Below are 25149 nucleotides of genomic sequence, written 5' to 3' on the forward strand. Positions count from 1 at the left end.
ATTTTTCATAGGTTCTGAGGTCACATTAACTGTTAGTTCTTGAGCTGAGTTTGTATCAGATCATTCTATCCAGTTTAGTCCAAACTGGTCCTGAACTATAAACAAATAATGATGATTTTATGGGTTGTTTTGGTCTTTTGACCCTAAAGGGGATTTGATGTTCATGCCAAATGATGTTTAATCAACAGAAATCTTTGTTTCTCAAAACAGAAACATCTGTAGGCAGATTTTAAACATGTAAATAGATGTTTACCCCACATGCAAGTAGTGGGATTATCTCGATCCTGCATTCTACTTTACTATGAGTAATTTAGTATCATTGTTTAAGGGTAGCTTAAAATACTATCTTTTCTTAGAAAAAGAACAAGTTTATTTAAAAAGCTTTATCTTCACAGAAATCTTTTACCAATGTATTTTAGAAGATGTTAGAAAAATTTAGGGATTAAGGGAAAGAGTTTGAGATTAGAGATTTATAAAGATTCAGTAGCACACATCAAAGTTGAAGGAATAAGGCTGCTGCCCATTATCCAATGAATATAAGAATTTTGGGGGCTTCTAGTTTCTGGATGAAATGAGGTATTCATAAAGCACAAAATGGCTGTTCCATTTTGCTTGTGAGTACTAAATTGTTTCTCTGGTCCAAAAAGCTACATATCTTCTGTCAAAAACTGTATGTAAAAACAGTAGGCTAGTTTGTTAACTTACAAATAAGGCTATGACTCAGAACCCTCACATTTTGTGATTTAACAATGCACATACACATACTTCAGAACAATTTCAAGATTTAATCATGATATTGGAGCTTCTTTTATACAAAGTTAACTAAAATTAAAACTGTAACACTTTTGGGCAGTAAAAAAAAAGCAGCCCCTTTTTCCTTTCCATGATATAGCAGAAGGTATCTGTATGTAAACAACTCAGAAATTATCCATCCACAAAAATTCTTGGAAGGGTTAGTTTGTTCAAGAATTCTCAGGAATATAGATAATCAGAATAAATCAAAATTCAACATTTATTGGTACATACAATGTCCGTATATTAGACTGGCAATATGAGGAAAAGCATGCAATGGGAGAAAAGTACTGCATTATGGGAGTTCATAATCTATTGGAAGAGAGAGATCCCTAAATAACTGATACAAAGTGATAAAAATAAAAGTAAAGATATAATACAGAAATATGAAAAATCAATTATATAAAATCCATTTTGAAAATGGGGAGATGAAATATTTGTGGGGGAGAGAGAGAATCAATTGAAATGAGGCCGGGGACTAACACGGACTATCTGGAATATTGGGGGGAAAGTAGGAAACTTTATATTGGGTCATTCCTGCCACCTTGTAAGGCACCTTATTCAGCAGGATTAATTCTTGGTGCTTTGCTAGAAGATGAACTATTTCTTTTTTTAAAAATTCATGTATGCTACCAGTCTCTTGGGATTCCAGAAGTTCTCATAAGAATTAATCATTTTAATCATTGTTTTCACATGCTAAGGAAACTGTTAAAATAATGTTAAACAGACTTAAAATAGATTTCTAAATTTTGCTTAAAAACATTTAGCATTTGAAGGTAAGAAATAATAGAAATTTCATTGTGAAGATTTTTATTAAATTATAGTATATTACAGTTTATGTCCTAATAATAAGATTTTAGGGTAATGTGATATAAAAACCTACTTGGCCACATTACTTCTTGAGTTTCTTCTGGGCAGCTTTCTTCTTGACCATTTGTAATCGCTTCATGGCATTGAGCTGTGATTCTTGTGAAGTTGGACCTTTAAGGGATGCTGAGGGAGAGCTGCTTGATTCTGAAGTGGTTTTGCTAGTGGTACTTCCACTAGGCCCTGATGTCCCACTATTTCCATTCCCAATGAGTTGGCTGGTGCTTCCTGGAACTAAACTACTTGGACTAGGAAGACCCACTTTGCTAACATTGTCACAACTAATGGAGCGACTAAGGCCAGTTTTGCCCAAAGTTAGAGGTGGAGGTGGTTTCAGTGGTACAGTGGGTGCAGTGCTGTTACTGGAACCTATTTTGGAACCTATTCCACCTTTAGATGATGTCGCCAGACCAGTTAAACCCACAGGCTTCTGGTTAGTTGATGAGGTAGCAGGCTTCCCACTATTATTTTGGGTTGTTGAATTCAGTTTTGCTGTTGATGGGCCAGCAGAGGAAGTTTTAGCTGCAAAAGCTGCCCATCCAGTTAGGCCACTAGTTACCGAAGAGGAAACGCTGGTACTAGAAGAATTTCCTGAAATAGCCGTGGATGTCTAAAAAAAATAAAATAAGCATTGTTTTAGAGCTAAATGTAATTAACAATTTAATATCTTAAATATATAACAAGTTGAATTGTTGGATTTTTTATACAAAAGTAATGACTTGGGAAATTTAAATCATACCAACAAAATTAAGTTCTTACGAAACTAATCTGAAAAAACACAAACAATAACACTTATCCATAGCTAACTGATGCTACTATTTCCAGAGCAGAAATTCTGAGATGTCATATTCTTGTTCTAATGATTCCAAAAAAGAAATGTATGAAATTTGTTTTTGGGAATTGCTTTTAGATTCAGTTACAAGCACTCTTAGAAAATCAGATTTAATACTTTAACTTGTTTTTCACCCAAAAAAGGTATTATCTAGTTCAGTGAAGTACCTAATTGTTTATACCTTGCTCCAAATGGCTTGTGGATCATTTAAAAATAGAACCCACTCTTATTGGACAAAAATACTTAAACCCAGGACATTTAGAAGATGTCTGAGATAAACAGATTCATTTGGTTATTATTTATTGAGTGAATTAATGTGTCAGATCCTGAGTCCATTTTTTTAAAATAAACATGTTCTAACCCCAATTTTGAGCAAATAGCTCCTGAACTGCAAAATATATACAAATGTGCAATGTTAACTATTTGGAATTATACAGCTCTGGTGATATATTTAAAAGGTTTCATAACTTTTTTTTTCATAATTAATTCACGGTTTCCATGAAGCTACCACCCAAGAGATCCCTGCTTTGTATAAAAGATTTTATCAATTGCCTCAAAAGCTGCACAGTGACATTTGAAATAGGCCTGACTCACTCCCAGATGAATTTCTGAAAGATGTAACACCTTAGTTTCTCTAACTTCTTTGGCCAGTCAAAAGCTAACAGTGACACCAACATCATTGTACTGCCCTTATTCACATGAGAACAATTTTTTTTTACTTTCACATTAGGTAAAATTGTGTTTTATTACAATGAATTATAAACTGAACTTCCTACCAGCACTCTTTCTACCTTTATATTCTTAAGATTCACGAAAGTGTTAAATTTACCTATAGGTAAAAGATTAAGTCTTACAAATAGTATTTTACTTAAAAATATGGTAATTACCATGCCTAAAACACATACAGTTGTACTTCAGACCTGAACTCTTGGAGAGTTGTTAGTTCTTACAAAGTAGCCTTCAATACTGTCTGCATGTAAACATTTAAAAAATTTATTTATTTTATTTATTTTTAAAATATTGCATTTATTTATTTGAGAGAGTAAGAGTGAGCGTGATCACAGAGGGAAATGAAGAGGAAGAAGCAGACTCGCCACTCAGCAGAGAGCCTGATGTGGGGCTTGGCTTGTGCCAGGACCCTGAGATCATGACCTGAGCTGAAGGCAGACGCTTAACGAACTAACCACCCAGGTGCCTCTATTTATTTATTTGAGAGAGAGAGAAAGAGAAAGAAAGGGGGAGGGGCAGAAAAAGAGGGAGAAACTTTAAGCAGACTCCCTGTTAAGTGTGGAGCCCAAGGCAGGGCTTGATCTCAGGCCCCTGATATCAGTCAGATTGACCAGAGCTGAAATCAAGAGTCTGCAATTTTACCAACTGAGCCACCCAGGTGACCCTGTGTGTAAACATCTTTAACCAGTGTGAAAAGTAATCAGAATAGAGTGCTGAGATACTTATTTCATAAGAGGAAAAGTCCAAATTTTTGTTCACATACTCTGAAAAAAAGAATTTTTTTAATAGTAACATCATTTAGTAACTCTCTTATAAGGATATCCAGAGAAGATAAACTACAGATAAATTATACATTCCTGGAGGAATGCACATAGGTAATGAGAAAAAGTTAAAGGAAGCAAAAGAACAGAAGTGCAGTCAACTTGTATTAGTTATGAAAGATGTAATTTTTTTCCTTTTCTATTAAACGTAAAACTGTCTGCCATATGGCTAAATGATCTTTCAACAAACTTCACAAACAAAAACCCATCTGAAGTAATTAAAAAGACCACGACTTAAGAAGTACAAACAGTTCTGTGTGTATAGCATTTTAGTTTAATGGCTTCCTGTTACTGGTATTGCTTTTCAACAAAATTACATATGGCTTATAATACTATTAGGACACGAAAAAGTAAAATAACACAAACAATGGAGATCCAAGTAATCTCTCAGTACTTTAGTATAGATAATAAGTTTCTCAGCTATTTCTCAAATTTAAAAAAAAATTATTTATTTATTTGACAGAGAGAGAGAGATCACAAGTAGGCAGAAAGACAGGCAGAGAGAGCAGGGGAAGCAGGTTCCCCGCTAAGCAGAGAGCCAGATGTGGGGCTCAATCCCAGGACCCTGAGATAATGACCTGAGCTGAAGGCAGATGCTTAACCCACTGAGCCACCCAGGTGCCCTACTTCTTAATTTTTAACTATTAATATTTTCTTGCCCATTATCCTAGCTAGAAAGCCATTTGCTTTTCTATACGTAAAAGGAAACAAATATTTTTCATAGTAGAAATGTATTCAACTTTCATCATAATAAACATCAAAGCCTCTAAATCAGAATAAACATGACAGCCAAGGCCTTATTTTCCTTACAATGGTTACATGTTGGATTTCTTAAAATTAACCTTTAGTAGTAACAAGTTGGTATAAATATCTACTTAAAAGTGATTTAAGTATAAAATACAGCAACTCTAATTACTTTCAATAAATTATTCTTCACTCTATTCCAACTCACTAAGTTTTGACATGGCAAATATGGATATCCTTTGGATATTAACTCTTCCCTGGAAAATTAAGTTTAAAAATTGATCTCTGAATAAGATTATTAGTATCTTTCTCAGAGTACTTTACATTCATAACTTTTTTTTAAAAAAGACTTATTTATTGGAGAGAGAGAGAGCAGGGGAGATGCAGAGGGAGGGGGGAGAGAGGGAATATTGATCACATCCCCACTGAGCATGGAGCCTGATGCAGGACTCAATTCCCATGGCCCTGAGATCAGGACCTGAATCAAAACCAAAAGTAAGATCCTTAACTAACTAGGCCACCCAGGCACTCCTTTACATTCATATTCTTAATCATCACACCAAGGTTCTTGAACTTAGCTACTTAGAGTCACTAGGACAGTGTAATATTTGGAATTTTCTGGGATCAACCTTTGAGAATTTGGGACTAATATTTTTCTACCATCTTTAGTACTCTGCTTAAAACTGGAATGCATAACTCAGTAAAAATATTGTTTTTGTTATAAAATAAGGTTAGAAAAATATTTTATTCCATGATATCAAAATGCCAAATATTAATAATAATGTAGTGTGATTTCAAGGATGCAAACCTAAGAATGAGAAAGGTGACACTTTCACTAAATAATCTGGTCCCTTTGTATAAGGAGTAGGTACCTTGAAAGTTCATGATAATGATGGAAAAAAAATAAGACAAAAGAAGAAAACTTCTTCAATAGCCAATAAGGAGGCAGAAAAAAAATGCTACAAGGTCACTCTGCACAAGTAATGTGAGGAGCAAAATTGCTGTAACTGAGGGCAGAAGTATTTAGAATTTAAACAAAATTCCTGATTAGAGATAATTGCCTGACTACACAGAAATGGTAAAGAATAAAACTTTGCGGGCGCCTGGGTGGCTCAGTGGGTTAAGCCGCTACCTTCAGCTCAGGTCATGATCTCGGGGTCCTGGGATCAAGTCCCGCAACGGGCTCTCTGCTCAGCGGGGAGCCTGCTTCCCTCTCTCTCTCTGTCTGCCTCTCTGCCTACTTGTGATCTCTCTCTGTCAAATAAATAAATAAAATCTTTAAAAAAAAAAAAAAAAGAATACCACTTTGGAATGCTTATAGATCTTTCCTAATGGTGATAAAAAAAGAAACAGAGTTAGATATTAAATAATTATATAAATGTTCCCTTTCTACCTAATAGTAATAGTAATGCAGTCTTTTTCCAACATATTGCCATTTAGTATATAAAGTTACTCATCAATATTTTTTTCAAGGAAGTATTTTTGAATCAACTAAATTAAAATCCAAGCTTAGATAAAAATGGAATGTACTGTACCTTGACCTCTGTTCTCTTAAATGCTAGAAAAGTTGTCTCTTGTTTGAGTTTAGTTTCTGGTTTCTTAACCAATGCATCTTTGACAGCTGGAGCTACAGAAACAACTGTAGGGGCTGGTTTCTGTGGTGGTTTCTGAGTTTTTTGAGCCTGTAAAAATCAGAGAATTAAATTAGACACAAAATCTTAAAGGATGAATAAAAAAAGACAATAAAAAAATCTGTCACAGGACTCTTCATTGAATTGAAATACAGTTAAACATTTAAAAAATATTGTGGTGACACTGAAAATATAGATTCTTGAACAAATTATTTTTATCATCATTCTATGAATGGCTTTACAGATTTTATTCATTTCTAAACAGTAAAGATATTAAGCTTTAGAAATCATGCAGATTAGTTTGATAATACCATTTTAATAAGACAAACCAAACTATTTCTTTAAAAAAAAGGAAAATCACAAATTACTTGTAACCAGTTAGCTTCACTTGTAATGAGTCCATTTATTTATTATGGCTAGTTAAAGACTTAAAAGAGTTTTTTCCTTGATGTTCAAGTACAAATCTCTAAGTAACTGAGGGTGAGTTTAACAGTAGTTCAGATCAATTACATGATCTCAAATACCGAATGTGGCTAAAAAACTGTTGATGACAAATGATGTATCTTCTTGAGGTTTTATTCACATTGAAGAAGCAGGCATGCTAAACTCTTTGAAGAAAGTCCACAAATACAATTTTCTATGTTATTAAAGAGGAATCTGTATCCACTGTTCCTTTAAAAGCATTTTCAGTTTTATTTTGACCAATAATTGAGATTTTTCTTTATTTTATAACTTTGCATTCTCTTTTGAACTCTAATCATTTTTTCAGATTATTAGTGTTTTCCAGGTAAATAATCATAACTATATAAACAGTACAGTGCTGTGTTTGAAAGCACAGTTTTTAGAGTCAAACAGAAATAGGATTAAAACCCAGCTCAGCTTCTTCCTTAGCTATGTTACCACAGGTAAAATATGGAAATCTCTAAAATCATCATTTTCTTCACCTGCAAAATGAGGATAAGAACACCTGTTTCTAAGGTGGGTTATGAGGATGAACTATGACTACCTAAATGTCTAACACGGTGTCTGGCACATGTGAGTGTGGACAGTAATAGTTTTTATTTATTCATCATCATTTATATAGGATATGAAAACTGAATCTGGAAGAATCCATGCATACTGGATGGGGAAAGACACTCCCAGCCAGTACACTGTCTGACAGTCTTAGTAAGACCATGCAGGACTTTATCAGGAAATTTATTAATAATCTGTTCCCATTAAATTTCAATGCAGTCTTTTTGTCTGGACTTTCTTGTGTACACTTCCTGTGCTATGGTTTGCTGTACTATATAATGTTGGTCCTTACGTTTCAATTCAATGCATTTTTTATATTACATGTTTTCTGTATGAAAGTATACCTACTTCCAAACATTACTTATAAAGAGACATTCAGATCAAGAATATTATTAAGGCTGCTACAAGACTACCCTTGGTAAAATATCTCTTACCAGAAGGGAAGGAGGACCATCTTATTCTCTATTGCAAAACCAGGATATGAGAATGCAGCCCTCATAGTAAATCAGAAATATATGGTTCCATAACCATGGCTTTCAATCTTATACTTCCTTCAACCCACATCTATTTCAGAGGTTAGACTCTGAAGACTGGTTTAACTTAGATGGCATTCCTTACAACAAAGCCAAGAAAGGGCCTTTGCCTAGAAGATCACATTTGGATGTTTTGTTGCTTCTACATCACCTAGCCATCTTACGAGTTGAGTGAGAAATACCAAGAGCCCTTGGTCTTTTGCTGGTAATACTAGTTTTGGGAACTAGGATATTAACCCTGACTTGGTGCTGCCCAACAAAGGTATATAATTTTTCACTGGGTGAGTGCTTCACACACTGAAGAATGTATGAAATCTCCCACTCAGGGCAGTAATTGCCAGTATGATAGCGATCAAAAAATACCACATATTTCTAAATGCTGCTGAGTAGGTATGTTATTACCTTAGATTGAAAACCACTGCAATAAGTTATAGAAGTCTCTGACATAGGGCTGGTAAAGAGAACATTACCTGGTAAAGAGAACATTATAGAACTGAAGAATGATCCTGGAGCCACCCAGGCACCCCAGAAGAATGATCCTGGAGCCTGCCACACACTATCACCACATTCTTAACAAGGTCTTCCTAAAATAATATATAATATGTGTACTGTAGAATCTGCCCTTCTTAGACAAATTAGTGTGAGGAGAATGGGGATAAAAGATGCTATTTATAATATCTCTGAGATACCTTGGAGCAATAACCAATGCATATACACTGAAAGCAACTGTAGTTGTACCCATACCATTTCCAAATTCCTTTCTCTCATTAAACTTTGTGTTTATTGGATCCTGATCTTTAGGCTCACTTCAGATCTTGCCTTTTGGTATTTCTCTGAATCTAGTCTTGGCAAATTCTACTCATGTTTTAACATTAATCAAGGCTCTCCATTCAGTACTTTCTATTCTTAGACATATAAACTGAACTTATTGACTATTTTTGGTACTAATCCACATTTCCTCCATATTACATTACAGAAAACAATAGAAAGTAGGACATGTCCAATTCTGAGCTCTGCTCTAGTGCTATGCCAATCAATGAGACATGGTCTTACTGATAAATGAATTACACATTTAATTTGTAAAGCAGATGAAGAAAAGGTACCGCAGATGAAGGAAAGCTGAGAAGCAGGACATATGGGAACAGCAAAGTTCATCACATATTCAGGAAATGATACATCTAGCCTAACATGGCCAGAGTATATGGTAAAGTGGTGAGAGACATGAATACAAAGACAGACTTGGATCAAGAGAGAAGGTCCATATATTCACCGTAATGAGTATAACCTCATTATATAAGTAATGGAGAGCCACTGGGCATATTAAGGCAGATAACATTAGATAAAAAATTGAAAAGAACAATTCTAATTGTTTTTATTGAAGTGAGTAAGGCGCACGGAAAGGAAGCAAGAAGACAACTTTTTTTGGGGGGGGGGGATAATAGTTTTAGAGCCCAACATGGGGCTTAAACTCACAATCCTGAAATCAAGACTTGAGCTAAAGTCAAGAGTTGGATGTTTAAACAACTGAACCACCCAGGCACCCCAGAAACAAGGGGAATTCTTAAGGGGCTAAAGCAATCGACAATTAGTGGGACAGGGTAGTAAGGGCAAAATGAACAGATTTAAGAAATGAAGAAAAGGCACAACTAGCAAATTTGGTCAACAAAGTGATATAGAATTAAGAGAGGCATCAAGGATAATGTTTTCTAGTTCAGACAACTGGGCGAAAAGCTGAGTGGAGAAGAAAATTTTGATTTTAAAGATATTGAACTTAAAGTTACTGTAAGATATTTGGCCAGCTGCCAAAGTTCATTCCTGAAAGAGGGCTAGAACTACAAACAGATTTGGTATACACTGTCATAAAAAAAGGAGGAGAAAATATTTCAAAGAGAACAGTGCTTACTTTATTGAGACTTACAATAAAATAGCAATAAAAAAATCTTTGAAGATATACTAAAGAAAGATTGTGGTCACAAATAACTTATTTTTATTATTATCAATTCTTAGTGACTACTTCTATTAATGCCCTGGAATGTACTATACTGCTTACCCATAATCATTTGATTGAGGTCCTGGAAGACTAGTTTAAATAAGAAACTAAATAAAAACCAAACTAAGCAGAAAAAAATCTTATCACAGAAATTCCCTGTTACAAACTGAAAATATACATACTATTGAAATTTCACTAATTTTCAAAGTATAAAAACATTTCCTATTTCTGATTTAACTGATTGAGAAATAAAATAGGTACCTTGAATTTTTACTTTTAACTATGTACCTCTGCCTTTAAAAAGATATATGGCCAGGAAAGTCTATGTAGAAATTTATTTGGTTAACAGATGTGAAGACTCTTATCTAAGGCAGGGGAGGAAGGAGAGGAGAAGTCACAAGCAGGTAAGTCACTAAAGTAAGTCACAATTTCTTGATTCCTTCAAAGGAAAATGATAAAGTTTATTTATCTGCCTTTTAAATAAATAGAAATTACAAAACTATCCAATATAACAAGTGAAAACACATTTCAGTATGATGTTAAAGGCAGTTATATTAGCAAGCCGTAAACAGAAAAAGTACATTAGGAAAATGAGATTAATGGTCACTTGAAGACAATGAGAAGGACAGACTGATGAACTGAAAAACACAGATGGAAAGACATACATGCATATGCAAATAAGGCTTCTGTACATGGTTTGTGAGTTTAATGGTTTAAGCCCACCCAGGAATGGACATTTTCAATGTGTCCTTACCAGACTCACCAAAGACTAGGGCTTTGTATCTCACCACTTCCTACAGTATTTTATAGTATTTCTAAATGTTTGTAAATACAGTGACATACTATATTTCAGGAATGTTCATGTTTTGTGAGTCTCTAATCCTGTTTATCTATATTAGAATAAGCTAAAAGCTCAACAGAGAAAAATGGATATAATATGGTCCTTTCTTTAGGCATACATACATAAATCATACATGTACATTATAAATACAAACATTTTAATAATCAGTGTATGTATTTTTTCAATAACTTAAATATTCAAATTTTATTTTGAAAAGCACCTATCAACAACAACAAAAAAATGAGAGAGACTGTTTAATGTTTAAAAATAGAGAAAAAAAAAGATTCCTACCATTCTTTTCATTTGTCTGGTACATCGAGCACAATACCACACCAGACGAGGGTCATTCACTTCCTTGTCTGTCACCTGGGGCTTATGGCAATCTTGGTGGTAGAGATTATGGCACTCCTGACATTCTACTAATTGATTACCGGATGCCACCGTCATTTGCCTAAGGAAAAATACCATTAAACATTGCACTTATTTGAATGCAACAATTTAAAGCCACTTTAGGGTTGTTTTGGTAAGTGTGATTTATAAAAGAGGGAAACATCTCAAACAACCAAACAGCAAAATAACCAAATGAAGCATGCAGCCTGCACGAGCATTCCACGCTCAAACACAAATGAATGTAAGGTACCGTAGTCACTGAATTTGGCTATATTCTCCTAGCCACTTCTCATGCTAATTTTTTTCTTTCTCCCAAGAAGGGGGATTCTGGCTCCCTTAGTTCCAACAGTCTCATAACATTTTCTCTATACTTCTATTAAATTCCTTTATATGCATTACCTACATGTTATTGTCTTCATTAATATATAAGTTCATTAAAATAAGTTGCCTGTATATTTAAATTGACTTATGCATGAAGGTAGAAACAGGACCTAATTATCTACAATGTTTAGCATATTACTGTCCAGATAAGGGTGTTCAATAAATACATGTGTTTATCAACTGAATAGAATGTAGCAAATTGTATATCAAGAAAACATAAATTCAAAAAGCAATCACCACAGCCTTAGACTATCCTACGTCTCCAAATGGAAGGTTAAAGTTACTAGTTCTCTCTCCATTATTACTTTACCATTATTTCTTATTTAAAAATTATAAACTTCATGGTAGATAAAGGCTGAAATAAATATATGTGAAAACAGTGAAGCTGTAACAAATGATCCTATTCAGAAGTACATTAATTCATTCTCTGTAAAGTTCCCCAAAGCTTAGTTAATCAGTCCTAACGCACCAGAATCTAACATTTCCATAAAGAAAACAGCAACAAAGATGGTAATCTTTTCTGTTGCGCTAGGCAGTACAAGTCATAAACAATTAAAAAAAAAATTTAGCCCCTTGCATCAAGCAGTCTAAAATTCAGTTTTCTTTTATTTTTATAATGCATCTTCTAATAAGCAAAATTATCCATGTTTTATAATTATGTATCCACATATCAAAACAACACTCAGAATAACCTACACAATCCTTTGATTTCTTCTCCATTATTTGTAGGAAAAGATGTAAGGGTGTTTAGAAAATTATGTATAACATTCTACTTTATAAGTATTATCAACAATTCAAAGGAAAAAAAAGCAACACAGACTTCTTAAAAAGAACCAAATTAATCTGAACATGTTCTTCTTCACTAAAGAATAAAGCAATGAGTTTTCCTCTAGAACCCAGGAAACAGTACTATGACATAACAGATTAAAGATGCCATAGTGAGGAAGATAAAATATTAGACAATTTTCAAGATGCTAAATTGTTATATGGGTATCTCATAGAGAACAGTCTACTTATCTCCCACCCACTTCCAAATTATGAAAACAAAATATAAACACCCCAAAATTGGTCTGTTTTTTTTTTCCTTTTGTTTGCTCTCTTTACAAGAACAAAAGAATCTTTCCACAGAAAGGTACAACTTACCTACAAACAACACAGGCCAACCCCATCTCCATGGCAAAATCATCAGCACTAGTCTCCTCAAAACTGGAAAGGTCAGTCATGGCTAAATCCTTGCTAGTTTGGACAGTAATGGGAGAGGACCGTGTCTCTGGTTTCTCCAATCTAGGTTTCTTTGGAATATCAACTCCTTCTGTGATGTCTGATTTCATCTATAGAAAGCAGACAATCAGAAAGTAACATGTCAGAATAAACCTTAAATCATGGAGAGATGGATATGATGGACACTTGCAAAGACCAAGTCCACCTGACAGATATTTTGTCATTTTAGGGACAGTTACAAACACTAAAGATCTGTAGATTTATAATAAATTCATAATCAATACAAGAAAATAGCAAGGTAGAAATAAAAAAAATTAGAACATTTTTGCATGTATCTGGTATCTGTCCTTGTATTCTTTTATCCATTAAAGAATTCTGATTCAATGCACTTACTTTTTTTTTTTTTTTTGGCCTTTTGTTTCCCAATCAGATGCTGTGAAATGAGAAGCCACAACAATAAAAAGGCTATTTTTAAGGCTACTTTTTATCTTAAATATTTTAAATTATAAACCACTGTTATTTAGGGTGCCTGGGGGCTCAGTTGGTTTAGCATCTACCTTTGGCTCAGGTCATGATCCCGGCTTCTGGGATCAAATTGACATGAGGCTCCTTGCTCAATGGGGATTCTGCCTCTCCCTCTTGCCTCAGCCCCTCCCATGCACTTGTGTTTTTTCCGCTCTTTCTCTCTAATAAATAAAATCTTAAACTACTGATATTTGAAATATATTGAAAATAAGTAAGTAGGGGCGCCTGGGTGGCTCAGTGGATTAAGCCGCTGCCTTCAGCTCAGGTATTGATCTCACAGTCCTGGGATCAAGCCCCGCATTCGGGCTCTCTGCTCAGCAGGGAGTCTGCTTCTCTCTCTCTCTCTCCGCCTGCCTCTCTGTCTACTTGTGATCTCTCTCTGTCAAATAAATAAATAAAATCTTTAAAAAAAAAAAAAAAGAAAAAAGAAGTAAGTAACCATTTCCCAGTCATCCAGACACTGCCATATTTGCTTCAAAGCAAATTCTGGCTCCTCTCTTTAAGGTATGTGTTACAGACATACTGTCAAATTGGCAACAATTAAAAAGTCTGATAAGACACGAGGATTTTCAATTCTTATACTTTATTGGCAAGAGTACAAATTCAGTATATGCACTTTGGACAGTAATTTGCCAATGTCTAGTAATATTGAAGATGTGCCTATCCTATTATATATATTTATAGATATACCTCCTATAGAAACTATCATCATGTGCACAAATTTACCTTTGAAGCTGCTTGCTAAAGCTCCACTGTAATAGAAAAAAGAAGAAATAAGCTAATTGCTCACCAGTAGGGGAATGGATAAACTGACTTATTTACTGAGTAACTATTATGTGGTATTCAAAGCAAAGCAATGTTCCATCTTTGTTATCAACGCAGGTGAATTTCAAAAGCACATTTCTTGAGAGATGAAAAAGTATGTTGCCAAAAGATATACGTGTACAGTGTGATACCATTTATAGAAACTTAAAAGTACAGAAAATACTACATATTTTAAGAATAGCCAATATTTAGAGAAAGTATGAAAAGACATGAGACTAAAATACTCCATCTTGAGGACAGGAATTACTAAAGGTTTTTTAAATGTATTTTTTACTAAGTGCTAAAATCTTAATAATTAACTATGTGCAAAAATCATTCAAAATAGGCAATCCAAGAATTATCTGTAGATCTGTTAAGGTACATACCATCCTATAACAAATTTCATGTTTAGTCACTTACATCTTTATTCTCTCCTGTCTCATCTTCTCAACAATTTTTCCATCTAGAATATTTAAGTTATGGATTAAAGTTTATACCTGAAATTAGTACATCCCCTAGGGTTCAAATATGTATTGATAATGACTTCAGTAAATGGTTAAAAAAATGTAAATTTTACTCACTTAAAAAAAAAAATCAACCTCAGCATCTATAATTATCAAAATATGTTTACGGAGAAATTATGTACTTTACCTACTATTATGTAAAAGTGAGCACAGAAAGAAACATTGTTCCCGCCTAAAAGCACAACTGATTTATTCTTTTTAAAGGACGATTAAATTAATTCTTACTTTATCAGCTGGTCTCTTTTCAGCTTCCTTCTTTACTTTTTCAGTTGTGAGGGCCTTGCCATTACTATTGGCAGAAGGAAGACTGGATGATGTTTTGGGCTCTTGCTTAACAGAAATAGTTTTTGTGCTTGAAATTTTGGGTGGCTCCACATCCTAAAAGATAAAATAAAAAGATACTAATTAAATGTTCTAACAAACTGTAAAAAGTAGATCACAAGTGTAAACAAATTTTAGTTAAAAATTAAGGTATGTCTTGACCAATGTAAAATCCATTTCTTTAAAAAGATTTATTGAGAAGCAATTGATATAAAAACTGTATCTATTAAAGTGTAAAACTGGTAATTCTCACATGAAACCATCACTATAATCAATATGAAGTACATATCCATCATCCCCCAAAGTTTCCCTGTGGCCCACTGTAATTATCTTAGAGGTATACATCCTAGAGTAACTATGTCCGCCACCATCATCAGGCAACAACTGACCTGCTTTCTATAACTATTAGTTTACATTTCCTAGAAATTTATATGAACAAAATCATATGGTATGTACTCTTTTTCTACCTTCTTTCACTCAGTCTATTTATTATGAAATTGACTCAGGCTGAGTATATCAACAGTTCATTCCTTATACTGCTGAGTAATATTCTATTGAATGGATATACCATTGTTTATTCATTTATCTATTAGTAGATATTTGTTTAGAGTTTGGGGCTATTCCAAATAAAGCTATTATGACCCTTAATGCACAACTCTTTGTGTGGACATTTACTTTCATTTCTCTAGAACTAATGTCTAGGAATAAAATGGCTGGATCACATATGGCAGGTGTATGTTCAACGTTTTAAGAAACTACCAAACCATTTTCCAAAGTAGTATACCATTTTACATTTCCACAAGGAGTATGAGAGTCCCAGCTCCTTCACATCCTCATCAACATTGGTATGGTTGATCTTTTAAATTTTAGACATTGTAATAGGTATATAGTGTTATATCACTGTGGATTCAATTTCCATTTTCCTAATGTCTAACACTGTTGAACAGTTTTTCAAATGCTTATCTGCCATATATATATCTTCTTTGGTAAAGTGTTCCTTAAAATTTTTTGCCCTTTTTTTAAAAAATGGAGTTGTTCATTTTATTACTAAGTCTAGAAAGTTCTTCACAGATTCTGGATACAAGTCAGATTCTGGATTCTTCACAGATTCTGGATACAATATCAGATACTTGATTTGCAAATATTTTAGTCTCTGGCTCGTCTTTTCCTCCTTGTCTTATATTACCACTTTGCTGATATTTACACTTGCTATCTATTGCTAATAGTATAAAAAATTTATGTATACAATACCTCCTTGGAATCACCCTGCAAAAAAGAAGAGAATTTCCTTCCATTCTAAATAAACTAGAACATCTGAGTGCAGACTACTTTTTTGTAAATGTATAAAAATACAAGCAAGAATGATATACATTAGCTTCAGAACAGTGGTAACCTCTGAGGAGGAAGAAATGGGGAAGGGATAAAGAAAGGGGCTTTAGACTTATTGGTAGCTACACTTGATTTATTGTGCCACCTGTCTAGATCTAGAGGCCAAATCCGGCCTATTGCCCGTTTTTTTTTTTTTATGTATATTTTAGAGCTTTTTTTTTTTTTTCAAGATTCTATTTATTTATTTGACAGAGATCATAGGTAGGCAGAGAGGCAGGCAGAGAGAGAGGAGGAAGCAGGCTCCCTGCTGAGCAGAGAGCCTGATGTGGGGCTCGATCCCAGGACCCTGGGACCATGACCCGAGCCGAAGGCAGAGGCTTAACCCACTGAGCCACCCAGGTGCCCCTATTGCCCGTTTTTTAAATAAAGTTACATTAGAAGACAGCAATACTCTCTCATTTATGTATAACCTACAGCGCTTTCATGCTATCATGGCAGAATTAGATCATTGTGACAGACAATGTGGCCCCCAAAACCCCAAAACATTTACTATTTGATACTTTACAGAAAGTTTGGTAACCACTGGTATAGCCTTGGGAAAGTGATGGAAAAAAATGTTGGTAATGGTGATTAAACTTAGAAGTGTACTATTTCTCTAACATAAAAAACTAAAAAACGTAATCTTGCAGCATTTGAAAACTATTATCTAAGTTAACTAGAGTTACAAGTCATTGAAGAATGAGTTAAGTTCTAAGTTCATTATTTCTTTTTCTTCTCTTCCCTTTTTTTATTTTTTTAAATAAGCAGACTACATGCCCAGTATGGAGTCCAATACAAGGCTTGAACTCATGACCCTGAGATCAAGAACTGAGCTGAGATCAAGAGCTGATCTTGATCAACGCTTAACTGACTGAGTCACCCATGCACCCCTAAGTTCATTATTTCACATTTGACTTATTTAATGATGTAAATGAAGTATCAATCAATTTTTATGTTGATACTACATTTAGAGAGCCAGTTGTTAATGTTTATAAGTATACCACTGCCTCCAGGTGATTTATTCTAGAGATGGAAAGGAACAGCTAAAGGCTACAATTAAGTGAATCCATACTTTTTATATACCTAACAGAGTATATTCTCTAGGTTGATCAAAAGAAGTAACTCCAGTTAGAAATCTAAGGGCAGGAGGCTTTTTAATTGAAACAATTTTTTCATGTACTTTAATAGATGAACTTCCTTCTATTTTAAAATCTCAAAATACAGTACTGCTTCTTCAGTAATAACAGGTTTTTCCTATTAGGATAATATCAATAGTCAGAGCAGAATAAACTTAATAGTGTATTCTGTAGAGTTGTATAATTTGATCAGGTTGAACTCACCAAACCTACCAGAATGAGGATGGTAGAAGAAACAAGGACACTCTGCCCCTACTACTCAAAACACAGTAAAATGGCTTGAGAATATGAGAGTTTGTATTGAAAGAAGATGGGGGGCAAAATACCACTGTTTACTTAAGCACTGGATCTGGGACTTGGCTGCTGAGTCTGAGAGTGTGGATTACACTGAGTGAGTGATATAGTTCTATCTTCCTTTAGTTTGGTGTCTGGGTTCAAAGAGCTGGGTGACTTGGAGTTTCATTGCTCTAGAGACTTAGAAAGATTTAAAAGAATGTTATCAGCCATTACAAAATATAGCAAGAGTTGCCACTCATGAAAAGCCTACTATGTACTAGGTAGATACTACATTAGGTAACTTACATACTTTATTTTTGGTTAATTATCACAGTTGTGCAAGGTAATTTTTATTATACTAATTTTACTTTTACTAATAAAGAAATAGAGGCTGACTGAAATGAAGTTACTATGCACCTCATTTTCCTTATTTTTTTTTTTTAAGATTTTATTTATTTATTGAGAGAGAGAGAGAACGAGCAGGGGGAGGGGCAGAGGGATAAGCAGACTCCTAGCTGAGCCTGGGGAACCCTGTGCTGGGCTTGATCTCAGAACCCTCAGATCATGACCTGAGCCAGTCAGATGCTTAATCAACGAAGCCACCAGGGGGCCTAGCAGTTTCCTTATTTTTAAATGAAAATAAATAATACCTCTTTCAAAGGGCCATTATGACAATTAAAACTAACTATACACATATATCATGTAGAAAAGTACCTTAAACACAATAAATGTTCAGGATATAATATTTATTGCCACACAATTAATAAGAGGCAAGCTGGGATTTAAAGCAGCTGGTTCCAAAATATATATTCTTTTCACATAAAGTCGTTTGGCTGCTTTATTATTATCAAAGTTGGAGCCACACAGTTCTCATAGTTCATTCACACCTCCTTTTTCCATTAAATTATTCTACCCATATTCAATTTACTTCACTGCAAAATCTGTCCTTTTACTTTATGGTTTTGGGCCCATAAAACATTAGAGAATAATTACGAATTATGGTTTCATCCAGAAGCTTAAAAAATATTTTGCTCATAAAGAATTAGAAATTAAATCACATATAAGTGGGTTTCTCTACAAATAAAGTAGTAGAATCTCCCTCCCATCCAGCTAACTTTTCTATGTAATATAACAATTCTTTGAAAGCATGATGGAAGAAAAGAACACAAAAATATAATTTCTTCAAGCCTCAAGGAAAGATTATTATGGCTGAGAGACTGTTTTGAGATGGTCTAAATATTAACACTGTTCTACTACAGGCCTTACAAAATTCTGTCCCCCAAGCTTTTTATTCACACAGGTACCTTCTGAGATGGACGGTAACTTGAATCAATGCCCCGAGCCAAAGATTCATCAAGTAGTGCCTTTAGCTTTTCTGCAGAATCCTTACTCTTTGAATGTAAGAAGCCTAGTGCTTTCAAAAAAATGGGATCAAGTTCCAAGTTCACAGTAGCTGCCATTGCAAACACCTAAAGAAAAAAGAAGGGGGTGTTAACTTAGAGACAATGAACAGTTATCTATGTTAAAGTTTATTTTTTTAATTCTTTTGTTTATAATAGGTATATTTTGCCCATGATACAAAATCTGAAATGCCTAAAAGTTTATTACAAGATAAAGTAAATTTGTTATCCTTGCCAAATTCTTTTCACCTGAAGCAAGAACATTATCAGTTTTGTATGTATCTATATCCATGGCTAAATTTTAAATCCAGATAAGCTCCTCCTTGCCACAGAGCCCCTTCCTAACTCTGTTTTAAATATACATTAAGAGTTCAGTGTATAGGAATTTGATGTGTTTAGCTCAGGTTTATTATATATCAAAATTTCTTCTCTTGAGCCTTATTTCCAGTACCAAAGAAAAAGATTTGGGGGGTATGTGTCACAGGAGGGCGATGTTTAAAGGAAGCATTAAGTGATGAGCTATAAAGGTGTTGGCAGCTTTTGATGCTGCAGCTTTTACCTCAATTATATTTTCTTTTTATCTCCTTAGTCCTCAGCTCCAATCTTGAATGCCTCAGAAAACATACTAATGATAATCTTATTGAATCACATTTAGATTGTGGTATCTCATGCATTAACTTATTTTTAAAAAGCAAGGTCTCTAAGGAATGGTGCCACAGTTACTATAAAAAAAAATACATAGATAGATAGATAGATAGATAGATAGATTGATCTATCTATATTTGAATCTCCCAAAGGGCCTATGAGAATGCTCTGTGTCATTAGGAGCTTAAAATATAGATGTACATCAAAGGCTTATGAAATTCCAAACATTAAAAAGTTTTGTTTTCAGCTAATACCAATCCTATCATGTGGTTCTACTTCTTGTGTCACTTTTTCAAATTCTTCTCCAGGCAAGGTATTATTAAAATAAAAGTGTATACTTTGTGTTCAATCCTTTGATCAATATTGTAGGGCTTGAAGTTGTCTTCTACCCTTGAGGTTAATATTGTAATAATGCAACACACTTGCACTGTTAGAGTTAAGGATCTGTCAGCAATTCCACAGTAATCTCTCATTTTCAGGGGTTTTTAAAATCATTAAAACTTGCTGTAGGTTGAATCTTGGCATATGAAAGTTCAGACTGAAATGAATTTTGTTTGTTCCTTACCCATCTACTTTTCTACTTCTCCCCAATCCTTCTCCAACTTTGACAGGAAATACACACACACACACACACACACACGCACACACACACCCTTAGGCCATATTTTTTTAAGTTTTCAAGACAATATTAGATACTTATCTGGCAGCCTCAGAATTATTGTCAAATTCTGCACTCTACTAAAATATCTGAATCACTCGTGAATCCAAAAGCCAGTACTAATAGGAAAATAACCTACCTCAAACAGTTGGATTAGTAATTTAATGAAAATTGAGAAGCAACCTGTCACTTTCTAAGATGGTATTATTCCATACATCATCTATATAGATGATAATGTACAGAAAGGTCAAATTTACTCATGGTATAGGCTGGTCACTACACATATTCTCAGGAGAAAACAGTTCCTCATTGAAATGTCCACAATAATTGAATTGAATTGTACTGACTGCACAAGGGGAATACGGCGTATTGTTTTATTGATGTAACTTTCTATAGCTAAACAGCAGAGTGTTTACTTATCCAAAACCATCTGTTCTTATGAGACTGACCAAAGGGTTAATATTGGAAAGAATCCTTTTAATATACTAGAAAAACCATTACTTGAAATTTCTATGCTGAAAATCAGAAGCAAATTATTTACTGTTATGTAAATAATCACCATATTCCATAATCACCAATAAAAAGTCTGCATTACAGATTAGGTGACAAGAATCAACACCTAGATTATAAGACCAGGGAAGTCATGTTATCAATACCAACATTCCAACTGGAACCTTGGGACTCAGTTCTTATACTATCCTGCAATTATAAAACTGAATAGGCTTTGTACCCACACCCTAAATTACTAACATGTCCCTCTAGCCCGGTGGTCTTCATAGCAGAATATAGGGGGAAAAATATAAGAATTTCTTTTTTTATTAAAAAATAGCTATTAATATACAGAATGATAGCAGTGTATGCATATAATTGATAACGTATATGAAAGTATGCTCAATTTTACACTCATGAATAATGAGACAAATCTGGAGGCCACCACTTTAGGCTATCTAGCAACTTCTAGTTTACCTTTCTTTATTATGCATACATCAAGGCTGCTTTAAGTACAAATTACCTTTCCCTTGAAAACCCTTCCAGTACTTTTTCGGCTCAGACCTTCTCTTTCCACACTAACTTCATTGCTAGTTACCCATTGTCTTCTAGCCCCCACTCATTACCAATATATTTCCCTATGTTTTCTACTTTTTTTCTTAAGCACTCCTTGTATATCTACTTCCCCCATGACACCGCCTTTTTACCACCATCTCCCATGTGGTGCTCCCTTCACTTCCTATTCATAGAGCAAAGAGGTCTATGGAGATCTAATTCCATATTGCTGCTTTTGGAAAAACATTCCATGACCATCACTCATCAGCATCTTTTCTTGAAATCCACACCTGTACCTTCAAGGTTGCTAAAGTATGGAACCACATTTTCTTTCTCCTCCTCCACACCTTCATCTTCGGCGATGCTAAAATTGCATCTGTATCAATGATCTCCAGCTTCCTGCACTTTTACTTAAATCTTCAACCTAAGGAACTTCATCTTCAGCCACTGAAGCTTGAAACTAGCCATAACTATTCTACTTTTTGACTATAATATCCCATTATTCTATCTATTCCACTGTTTTGACCCAGAAATGTCTTCAGGGTATCCGGTCAACCTTCCTTTTGGGTTTTCTGTTTGGTTTTTGCCCCATTTCTTTCCTTCAGTTCCACCTGCACTTTAAATTTATAGACGCCTCCAATTCCTTGTTCCCTCTGCTTTCTCCATATTGGCATCTCCTTGTTCCAACTCTTTTCCTTCATCGACGTAGACAGGCCTAACATAAAACACTCATAGTTATGTGTTTTGCCCTTTATATTTTAGTTTTCTATCTTACTTTTCTTTACTACTTTTCCATTGCCTCCTCTGGTTTCTATTCTCCTTACTGGCAAATGCAAACATAATAAAATTTATTTTTCATCTATTTATGTCCTCAAAGAGGTCAGCAACTAATTTATCAATTTACCTCCTTTATTACTTCCAAAAATATTTTCCTGGAATTACACCAAATTATGTTACTTTTATACAATCCTTCCCTGTATATTCTAAAATCCATGATCAAAATAGACTGGAAAAGAGCCATATCATTCTTATGGAGGATTCCAAAAAACAAAGTCCTTGGTGTGTTTATGTGTATAGATAAAGAGAGATCGAGGTCCCTTTTCAATGACTGACACGCTCCACTGATCCAGTCTGGGGCCTACATCTTCCCCTCAGGGAGGCGGCTCTTATTCCTTATTACTAAACAATCAGCAGGCTTTCCCTATGGATTCTGACTCTGCAACATTTGTCACATTTGTTCCATTTTTCACTTCCACTGCTACTACTCAAATTCATGTCTTTATAAATTTTGTATTATAGCAATAACCTAGTTATTCTCTTTGACTTCAACACTGTTGTCATATTAATATTCCCCAAACACATTTTTCTTTCTTTTTTCATTTTCTTGCTCAAAAAAACTTTCTACTGTCTTTGAAATAAAGCCGAATTTCTTTACCAACCATTTAAAAAGACTCCTTAACTGGCACAAAAATTTTAATTCTTCATATACAGATCTTCCTTACAGCAGAGCCATTAGCTCGCTTTGACACTTCTACTTATTTTTCTCTCTGGGAGGCTTTTTACCCATTTTTAGATGTCCAAATTCTATGTTCAAATATTATTTCTCATGAGGATTCTATTCACCAATAGTGTGTCCTTCTCCACCCCAAATACTACTAATAATCTCTCCCTCCTAGGATATCTCATATACTGCTTTCTTGTGGTACTAGGACTTTCTACCTTGAACCATACTTTTTTTTTTCTCCCTATGTGTTAAATTCCCTGAGTACCTTAAGGAAGGTGCTCTGTCTTTGGATGCTCTTGCGACCCCTTCTAACAAAAATCCTTTCAAAGTACTCTGAGTACCTTAAGGAAGGGAGGAAGTCTGTATTTATCTTTTTGACTATCACTTTGCTACCTTGCAAAGGACCATAAAATAATGGCTACATAATTATTAGGGTTCAAAGTAAAGTATAATGATTTTTCTCCTCCTTCTACATAATTCTAACCACTGACAGAGTCCCTTTGCAAAGAGCAATAAGAACAAAAGTCAAACCCAACTTCCCTGCATCTCCCCACCCCCCCAAACATGGAAAAAGCAACAGGAAAAACAATATAAACAAAAACCCCCTCTTCCAATACTAGAGACCTGTACCATGTTCCTATCTGCAATACTCTCTTCCCAGTCCTTTACTTGGCTTAAATTAATCCCACTCGACAGTAGCTCCATGAGGGCAAGGGCTTGTTTTATTTAGTTATAAATCTACTGTTTAAAATTGAGGCTCTCAAAAATACTGAATGAATGAACTAGGTTTTTGTTTTTTTTTTTCCCCAAGTATCACTTTCGGCAGCATCTGCAATGTCTCCAACCGAAACTGGATATTCCCAATGCTTAGCCCTAGATCCCACTTCTCCCCCTACACGCCCATCTTAGAAAAAGTCCAAAGTTGATCATCTGCATGTGCACACTCAAGAGAAAGGAAACTGAACCTATTCACACTGAATGCACTGTTAGGGCTGCCATCTCATAACGGCTCTAGAAAGCTTTGCCCTCTCTGTCTTTGGACGCTCTTGCGACCCCTTCTAACAAAAATCCTTTCAAAGATGCTGCGCATTTCCATCCTCTCCGGAATTCTTCTTGGCCCCGGGTTACACCGAAATCTTAGGGACTCGTCTGGAAACGCAGAGCAAGCAGAAGACTATCCAGTCAACCAAGGGACAGAGAAGCTGAAAAGGGGCAGCAGACGCTCAGAAAAGGAATTCCGATCCTTTGATCAAAACATGACCCCGAAGGCCTAGCACGGGGTCAGGTCTCTAAGGAGGGACCCCGAGAGAAGGTAAGAGGCGGAAAGAGGGAGCTGCATGGACACGTCGCCAAAACCTTCCGAGAAGGGTCCGGGACAGACTTCCAGGAGCCTAGTCCCTGGGGCCGCGCCTCAGCCGACGAGCCCTAGCCAGAAACACCCTACGGGGAAGCACAACCCTCGCTGAAGGGAGAGAGCGGTCAGCCTGGGGCGCGCGACCCCCCGCAAATTACGAGGTTTTCCCATGAGGAGCGAGGAAACTCAGACCCCACGCAACTACTCTCCCACCTCGCCTCGCGGAGGTCTCGAGCCTCCCAGAGGCGGCTGGGAGCCGGCTAGCTCGTCACAACTCACCGCTCCGCCCCGCAGCTTCGTCCGTTCCCGGAGGCCCCTTCCGAACCGCTCCCGGAACTAGCCCTCTCCGAGGACGAGGAAACAAAGGTTCCTGCAGCGGCGCGAAGAGGGGAACTCTTTGGTTGTGCCACGGTAGGACGTGACGTAACCGCCAGTTTCCGGTCCGCCGGATTATGAATGACGGCCGACGCCGCTGTTTCCAAGAGACCGTGCCTTGGTGTTTCTTTCCCGGCCTTTCTGGCAGCCAGAGGTCGGTGGGCGAAGACTCGCAGAAGCTGCCTCGGAAACCTGGCTCGAGCGGGGTGGGTAGGCGCGGGCGGCTTGTGTCGCTGACACGCTTATGCACCCTCCCTGCCTGGCCGCACCTCTGCGACCAGGTAAAGAGGGCGCTCGGGCCGCCGGCTCCGCCGTCCCCCGACCCCCCCTGAGTACTCCTTGCCTCCCGAGGAGACTGGCTGACGCTGCGGGGTGGGGAGGAGCGGGGCGGGAAGGGCAAGCGCCTGGAATTAGTGGCCCGACCGATCT

The 25149-nt window shown here is 35.8% G+C and overlaps 2 protein-coding genes across 6 annotated transcripts in view; one reads left to right on the forward strand and one right to left on the reverse strand.

Moving 5' to 3' along the window:
* Positions 1–765: 765 nt before the first annotated feature.
* On the reverse strand, positions 766–24775 carry INTS12 (integrator complex subunit 12). Of its 2 annotated transcripts, none has more exons than XM_004748125.3 (7): positions 24625–24775; positions 19045–19209; positions 14865–15017; positions 12709–12896; positions 11086–11245; positions 6321–6467; positions 766–2269 (listed from the first exon to the last, which is right to left on the reverse strand). In XM_004748125.3, exons 2-7 carry the CDS (start codon positions 19198–19200, stop codon positions 1685–1687), a joined length of 1389 nt encoding a protein of 462 aa, XP_004748182.1. In that variant the 5' UTR covers positions 19201–19209; positions 24625–24775; the 3' UTR covers positions 766–1684. The 2 variants fall into 2 exon arrangements, with proteins under 2 accessions (XP_004748182.1, XP_004748183.1); XM_004748126.3 differs by having other exon boundaries at positions 24559–24657.
* Positions 24749–25149, forward strand: part of GSTCD (glutathione S-transferase C-terminal domain containing) — a 142749-nt gene continuing 142348 nt past the window's right edge. For 2 of the 4 annotated variants that reach the window (XR_006602617.1, XM_013054020.2), the window contains exon 1: positions 24749–24926. The gene's annotated coding sequence lies outside the window, so the exon portion shown is untranslated. Of the gene's footprint in view, positions 25002–25149 lie in introns of all 4 variants that reach the window. The other 2 variants (XM_013054019.2, XM_013054021.2) reach the window with 2 other exon arrangements.

The sequence above is a fragment of the Mustela putorius genome, unplaced genomic scaffold (genome assembly GCF_011764305.1).
Source record: "Mustela putorius furo isolate JIRA1106 unplaced genomic scaffold, ASM1176430v1.1 tig00003871_pilon_pilon_pilon, whole genome shotgun sequence".
NCBI lineage: Eukaryota > Metazoa > Chordata > Mammalia > Carnivora > Mustelidae > Mustela > Mustela putorius.

What these genes read in the sequence shown, in the direction of transcription:
- INTS12 (XM_004748125.3), bottom strand. Translation starts at nt 19,200, where the DNA reads ATGGCAGCTACTGTGAACTTGGAACTTGATCCCATTTTTTTGAAAGCA. An exon ending in AAAAGAGACCAGCTGATAAA is followed by an intron (nt 12,897 to 14,864) that starts GTAAGAATTAAT and finishes TGCTTTCTATAG; the next exon opens with ATGAAATCAGACATCACAGA. An exon ending in TTGGCCTGTGTTGTTTGTAG is followed by an intron (nt 11,246 to 12,708) that starts GTAAGTTGTACC and finishes ATTTTTCCTTAG; the next exon opens with GCAAATGACGGTGGCATCCG.